This window comes from Crinia signifera, chromosome 3 (assembly GCF_055691185.1).
Source record: "Crinia signifera chromosome 3, ASM5569118v1, whole genome shotgun sequence".
In the NCBI taxonomy this organism is placed as follows: Eukaryota; Metazoa; Chordata; class Amphibia; order Anura; family Myobatrachidae; genus Crinia; species Crinia signifera.
Window position 1 is genome coordinate 277,423,053 of NC_139219.1, and position 8,130 is coordinate 277,431,182.

An 8,130-nucleotide genomic window follows, 5' to 3' on the forward strand; every position below is an offset into this window, starting at 1 on the left:
CAGGGCCATCCTCACTAGGCATTGGAGAGGGTAGTGGGTTGATGTGCTCTGGTGCTGTGGTGGTCTCTGTTGATCGGTGGTCGTGGTGACCTTGTGTATATTTGTCCAGTCCTGTGCTGCTGCCGTCCTGTGTTGCCATAAGTTCATTGGCGATTCTGTAAAGGTCCAGTCCAGTGATACTGCTGCATAAGTCCAGTCTGGTGGTACTGTCGATAAATTCCAATGATAAAGAAGTATAACTATAATTCCAGTCCAGTGATACTCCAGAAAAGATAATGGAGAACTAAAATTTGGAGGATAAAATAGTGAAAGAACAGGAACCACTTCCTCCTAGTGCTGAAGCGGCTTCCACTAGTTATGATATAGAACATGAAATGCCATCAACGTCGTCTGCCAGGGCTAATGCCCAATGTCATCGTAGAGGGCAGGTAAAACCCAAAATGTTTAGTGACATGAAAAAAAAATATGTAAATTGTTTGAGGAGACACCGAGTGGCATGGAACAGCTTAGTTCAGCTTCACATGATGACCTAAGCCCTCCTCCTCCCACTGATAGAAAATTTAAGAGAGTTAAGCTGTCATCAAAAACACAGCCATCTGTGCCTTCTAAAAACATGGTATAACAAATCACCAAGGAGAGTCCAAGTGTGATGGTGGTTGTGATGCCTGACCTTCCCATCACTGTACAGGAAGAGATGGCTCCTTCCGCCATTTGCACGTCCTCTGCATATGCTGGAAGGATCACCCATGGCCCAGTTCATGAATTTGAGATTGAAGGTGTAAATTTTGAAGTACACCAAAAGGAGGATATTTATGTAGCTGGTGGGGAGGAGGAATTTGACGAGTAGGATTCTGATGGTGATGTGGCTTGCTTTAATGAGGCACCGGGCGAGACAGTTGTTGTCCGTGAGATGAAAACAATCTATCGCAATGCCTGGGCAGAAGACCAAAAAAATCCACCTCTTTGGTCTTGAATTATTTTTATCTAGATCCGGACAAAACTTGTCTTGCCATATGTGATTTATGTAAAGCTGCAATAAGCAGGGGTAAGGATGTTGGCCACCTAGGGACATTCTCCCGTAGGAGTCACCTGAGGCTTGTTCATAAGTGTATTTGATGTAGGGAAAGGGGAAAAAGACCTCGCACAGACTTCTTATTTCTCTTGTGAATATGGAACCAACATATATGTTGGACAGCTCTATGGGCCGAGGATGCTACTGCTCATGACTCCAAGTGAGGGGTGTCCCCAGAGGCAGGATACCTACTCAAGCACGCAGAGGCGCCGACGTATACACATATGATAGGAAGGCGGCTGCGTGCATCCCCTGTAACACCTTGGAGATGCTGACGTATAGACAGGTGATAGGAACACGACACTGTGTCCAGTATTAACTAGTGATTTCGTTCTCCCTGTATGAAAATTGATTGACAAGCCAAAACACATATGAGATGTACGAGAGGGATACTCCCCTAAAGGGAATGGATTTAATATCCGGTCTAACAATTCGAAGCGTATACGGCGCTATAAATTAATTACAGACCAGAGACAGCCTGACCACATTGGTGAACAAGCCTTTTACAGGCGAAACACACGTCCAGGGCTGGTGACATGCTAATCACTGATGGGATTTAGGGTGCAGACACGCTGATGGGAGAAGGAAAATTTATTTTCATCTATTTGGTGGCTAAGTATCCTGTTTGAATAGGTTATGTTGCATTACCATTCATTATTCAATGTTAAGTGCAACTAAATATGAATGTGCTGTGCTGCACTCAGGAATATTACCATTCATTGTTTATTGTTAAGTGCATTGCAACCAAAAAATACACACAGGATCATTGTAAATAAGTCTAATTAAGAGTATTTAAAGTAATAGTGCAAAGTCTGCAACTTAAGGAATAAATCCATTGAAATATAGGTATCAACTGTACAACTATCCCTTACTCTTTATTTAAGGGACTCTCATTGCGACCAGCCTATAGGCGATCCCTTGCAATGGGTATCCATCAGGGGAGTGAATAGATACTGGTACGTAACAGCAGATCCCTATGATCTTTCTTCACTCGCCATATTGTGATCCCCATGATTGTTGTACCCAGACCCAAGTCCGTTCACTGTCCTAGAGACACATGGCGGGGTGTAAGGGACAACGGGGGAAAACAATAGGTGAGCTTTTTTCATCTACTCTAGCCAACCAACATAAACTGCCTAAACTGTGTAGCAAATAATCCCCAAAAATCGTAACTAATGATAGATATATGATTCCACTAACAATTATTGTGGCATCACATCAGTGATCACCATATATAGATTAAAAATCTTCGCCAATAATTTTTGAACTAGCACAAATTATTAGTACCACTGATATATTTTTTTCTTTGTGTTAATAAGTCACTGACTAATTACATCACTTGCACATTAATTCAACTGGGAGCAATTAATGCCTTATAGGGTTTAATAAAATCCCAAACTCTGAGAACAGGTGTCTTGTGAGCAATCATAGTAACTTTACCCCTACAAATATAGTGGTTATGGCCTAAAAAAAAAACTTTTTAATACATGTCTAATAAAAATGTAAAAATTGATTTTAATAAATAATCGTACATAAGAGTGCCCCAACAAAAAGAGCTATTTTTTCTTGCCTGGTTCATAAATCACTGTTTAGTGCAAAAACTGAGGCTATGACCATAAGCAGTCCAGTGACACCTAAATCCCTTGGTCCTGTTGTATCCAAGTGCCTGAAAACCACACCAGCAAGCAACTCCTCATAAATTTCCTCCTTGATCTGGATCGGAGGTAGTCCTGCAGGCCATGTCACCGGCATGACTGACTATCCGGTATCCCGTCTAGATTCCACTTCACTAGGCAGGCGATACTTTTTCTGGACGTCTCTGTACATCCTGGGTGTTTTCAGTGTCCTGAAAAATGCGGTTGTACCCCCTTGTCCACTTAACCAATGACATGTGGACAAGTGGTACAGGGCAAACTAAGGACTATATGATGGTGACAGCCCACTGGGTAGATGCATTGCCTTCCGTAGCAACAGCAGCATCTCAGAAAGGTCAGTTCATTCCAAGGCAGGTTACGCGGTGTATCACTGGTTTCACTAAAAGGCACAACATCAATAACCTCTTAGAGAGACTGAAGAAAATCATTGCGCAATGGCTTACCCCACTTAGACTCTCCAGGGTATTTGTGGCATCGGACAATGCCAGTAACATTGTGTGGGCATTACATATGGACAAATTCCAACATGTGCCATGTTTTGCCCACACAAATTTGGTGGTGCAGCATTTACGATAAAGAGACAGGGGCGTGCAGGAGATGCTTGCGGTGAACTGAAAAATTGCGGGACCCTTTCTCCATTCTGCCTGCCGAAGACTGGAGCGCCATCAAACCCTCCAGAACCTGCCCTGCCATCACCTCAAACAAGTGGTTGTGACGCGCTGGAACACCACCCTCTATATGCTGCAGAGGATGGCAGAGCAGCAAAAGGCCATTCAAGCCTACACAGCCACTTATGCACTTATGATATAGGAAAAGGAGGGGGGATGCACCTGACTCAAGCACAGTGGAGACTGATTTCCGTGTTGTGCAAGGTTCTCCAGACATTTGAACCTACCACACGTGAAGTCAGTTCTGACACTGCCAGCTTGAGTCAGGTCATTCCCTTGATCAGGCTGTTGCAGAAGCAGCTGGAGGTGATCGCAAAGTATATAGTTGTTGTGGATGAAGACCTTCATACACTTTGACAAGATACAAAAGGTGGTCAGTCTATTAAAGTCAGAGGAATACATTTTGCCCATCGTGCTCGATCCTCAGTTTAAAGTGTATGTTGGGTCTCTGTTTCAGGGGGACACAAGTTTACAGCGGTGCAAAGACCTGCTGGTCGGAAGATTGTTATCTGAAACGGACCATGACACAGCAATAGCTCCTCCTTTACTTTCTTCCACACCTGTGGCTGTGAGGAAAGAACTATGATTTCAACCCACTGGCAGTAACACAGAGTAGGCAAGAGCAAGTTTGGACATCTGGTCCGGATTTGAAGGACCTGCCAACAATTGCCGACATATCTACTGTCGCTGCATATGATGCTATCACCATTGAAAAAATGGTGGAGGACTACATTGTTGACAGCATCCAAGCCATGTCAGACAGTCCGTACCTGTACTGGCAAGAAAAAGAAAATTTGGAAACCCCTGTACAAACTGGCTCTATTTTACCCAAATTGTCCTCCCCCAGGAGTGTCCTCCCCCCCAGTGTGTACTCCTAGAGTTTTTAGTGCAGCCAGGAACCTGGTCAGCAAGTGGCGTAGGAGGTTGCTTCCACAAAATGTGGAGATGATGTTCATCAAAATGAATCATCAATTCTATAACGAAGACCAGCAATTGCCTCCACAGACTACAGAGGGAACTGATTGTGGAGTCAAGCAAGGACAAATTGATCATCTGTGAGGATGTACACACTGAATCGAAGTATGAGGATGGTATCTTGCCCCTGTAGAGCAGTTTTTACAGGGATAGGTGAATTGCAGTCCCTGTCGCTGAAATGATTGGTTTGTTAAAGACAGTGTGCATGTCCTATTTACGCCACATAAGAGTGGGTGGGAGGGCCCAAGGACAATGCTATCTTGCACGGGTGGATGGGAGTGCCCAAGGACAATTCCATCTTGCACGGGTGGATGGGAGGGCCCAAGGACAATTCCATCTTGCACCTTTTTTGGCATCATGTTCTCTTTGGAGCCTAGTTTTTCAAACTGCCCTCCTGTTTGCAGCTGCAGTGCCACTCCTAGATGGGCCACGTGTTTGTGCCACCCACTTGTTTCGTTTAGCAGTCATCCAGCTACCTAGGTGCAACCTTTTGGCCTAAACACAACATTGTGAAATTTGCGGTGTTCAGTATATAATGGAAATGAGTGGAAATTAATGTTATTGATGTTAACATTAGCGTAGGAGCAAAAATAAAAAATAAATAAAAAATTCTGCAATTTTTATGTTTATTCCTTGAAAAAAATCCAGATCCAAAACATGAAACACAAAACACGAAATGGGTGGTGTTTTGGAAAAAATCCAGACATGGCCAGAAATACAGACCCAAAACACACAAAAAAAATGGCTGGTGCACACCCCTACCCCAGACCCACAATAAACCCTGCAAGTGGGGACTTCTCCCTGCTCCCCATGTGTTTTTGGCCAATGTTGGGTCCGTTTTCACCCAGTAAAAACGGGCACTAATAGGATATCGAGATAATGACCAATGTCATTAATAGCAATGTTTGACCATTTTTAGCAGCTGAAGCGGCTTTGGGGATAATAGGATAAACCCTTAATTGTGGAAATAAAATTTAATGACGTCAACTTGCTGGTCTCCCCACTTTATGTCATGCCTCGTGTCAGCTGTCCTTGTGTGTGCTCCAACATACTCTCGCATCCCTGGTCTTCTTCCTTGGGTCTGTTAAATTTCCCTTGCAGTGGGCACCATTAGGGCAAGCGCCATTGATACAACTGGGTGCGCATTGAGTAGATGGGACATGAGACCATTTGCAATTATTACACCAGTACCCTGGTCTCTGGAACTGAACAGTTGTCTAGTGCTGCTGAGTCTTGAGAAAGGCCATACGTGGCCGAAACGTCGACCTCTACAAACTTACCTGCGTGTAAGGAGACGAACCTCTGAAAAGGTGATTTTTCTTTTTGTGAAAATTTTTTGGGGCGAGTGCCCTTATTTGGATCTAAGTGATCCTATGGACTATTATTTATGGAACAGTTATACTCTGTTGCCTTAGAGGTTGCACCCCAAAGTTGACGTTGGATGGCCGTGAGTGCGGATTTGGAGGCGTGTGTGTGTGTGTGTGTGTGTGTGTGTGTGTGTGTGTGTGTGTGTGTGTGTGTGTGTGTGTGTGTGATATATATATATATATATATATATATATATATATATATATATATATATATATATATATATATATATATATATATAATAACTTTGGTTTACAATGTTGGGTAACTAAATCATTTGATTCTAAAAGCAATATTCTTACAGTATTCAATAATAATTAAGTGAGAAAACTTTTGTAAGTCTCAGCCTTATGTTTAACTAAACCGTAATACAAGTACTATACTGCTATCAAAGCTGCTTAGACATTCCATGACAAATACTCACCACTCAGGGCCAAAGTTCAGGGTCTGAGTCTCAGCTGTCATAATGCTTTTTCTGTTGCCTTAGTTTTTTTATACAGAGAGCGAAAATCTGTCAAAAGAAGAAGAATAGCGATGACCAGACTGTATTATGTAACACGTTTCATAAATATAATGTAATTACAACGTAGGGAAAGCTCAGCTTTACCTAGTCACAGAAGTACTGTATCTAAATCTTGCTGCATCTTGCAGAGACGAGTTTCCAGAATACATATGGACGTCAGACAATACACTGAAAACTTTTAAATCCATGCACTCAATCATTCCTGCATAGACTATCACTATACCTATATAAAAAACACACATAAAAGTGTATGATTAAAAAAAAAAAAATTTTTTATTATATTCAATTGTTAATGAACTAGCAATGGAGCTATTCAATTGGAGGTTTGTTTGAGCACAATCAGATGGCATTTCACCTAGTGCGATAAAACAACTCAATTCCTACTCCACATAGGGCTATATGTGGCATACTTTAGTTGCTATGTGTCCCTGCCATTATTGTCGCTGTTATTAAGCAAATATAAAGCTAAACTGTTTTGCAACTTATAAATGCTCAGTGGCATAGACTGCTCAGACAACTGCAGCTATTGAATTGCAAAGCTGCAGCTGTCACTGCCGCACACACACACAGTATGTCTCTGGCTGTTGGAATATGGAGATCACAAAAGTAGTTTTGAGATTTTAAATAAAAGCACAGATGCTATTTGGGCCTTTTTTTTTACCGGCACATGCACAGCAACGGTCCAAGCCAGGCAGGTGAGTGAACACTCTTCAGCAGCTGCTTTTCATATCTATTTTATTAAAACATTTAGGCGGTAATGGTCAAATCTGGGGATAACATTTAAAGATCTTTATACGTAGTAATAACACATCTCCCCCACACAGCCTTAAAAATGTCTAAAAATACAAGCTAATTGGATAACTATCAAGTGCCAACCAGGATTCTATACATTTTCCTTTTAGGCTTAAGGGCAGATACACACTGGGCGATTAAGAAAGTAGCTCAGTTTTGAGGTTTGAGCTGCTTTCAGCTCCAAAGCCGCCGCGTGTGTGTGTATGTACATCATTGCTGCCTACACGCTGGGCAAAATCGCCCAATGTCTATGCACCTTAATAAATCAACACCTCTGCGACATACACTTTCTTTCATCCACGTTCATTATTACATTCTCATATAGTTAGCAACGGAATATCTATAGCAGCACCACAGATAATATCTCCAGACATCATGAATTGCCCATGAAACTCACTTTAGGCATGCTTATCTGCCCAGTCTTTGGTTATTTTTCAGAGCCCTCAAAAGTTTCCTACAGTCAAGCCACCCTCTGACCCCAAACCAATATTGCAGTGTGATAGGAGAGCACGTGGACTCCCCAAGCACTTTTTCCCACTTGCAACCCGTCTGGAACAAAATAAAAGCTGTGGCACCTCTTACATAAAACTTATTTTTATCTAATAGATTTATGAAGGACACTCTGATGGTGGGTACACACCAGCACGGTACTGCTCGTGAGCGAGTCGTCACAGGAACGTACGACCCGCTCACGAGCTGACGGACCCACACAGAAAAGGCACCTGATGTGTTCGCGATCCGCACCAACTACAATGGTCATTTCTCAGATCCTACTTGCAGGTAGGATCTCAGAAAAGTCCTAAAGACCCGCGGGGACGCGCATCAAAATGGCCTAAAACATGGCCTAAAACATGGACAATCGGTCGAGATTGTATCTAAATTGGCTCATTTTGGGCCAAATCGTCCTGGTGTGTACACCAAATAAGACTCTTTACAACTATAGTAGCATTTAATTACAATGTATGTTCACAATGGTAAATCATTGTGATCGTTGTTGGGGCTTTATATAGAAAACAAACAACATCTGGTCCAAAATGATCTGCAATGTAAGTTATTGTCATATACAAACCACCATTA

At 42.3% G+C, this 8,130-nt stretch overlaps 1 protein-coding gene across 12 annotated transcripts in view; it reads right to left on the reverse strand.

Annotated features, from left to right (window-relative positions):
- Positions 1 to 8,130, reverse strand: part of GIGYF2 (GRB10 interacting GYF protein 2) — a 94,933-nt gene that overhangs the window by 68,643 nt on the left and 18,160 nt on the right. For 11 of the 12 annotated variants that reach the window (XM_083178120.1, XM_083178123.1, XM_083178126.1 and 8 more), the window contains exon 2: positions 6,163 to 6,249. In XM_083178120.1, coding sequence (XP_083034246.1) covers positions 6,163 to 6,203 — 41 coding nt within the window. In that variant the 5' untranslated portion in view covers positions 6,204 to 6,249. Of the gene's footprint in view, positions 1 to 6,162; positions 6,250 to 6,345; positions 6,481 to 8,130 lie in introns of those variants that run through there. The other variant, XM_083178121.1, reaches the window with a different exon arrangement.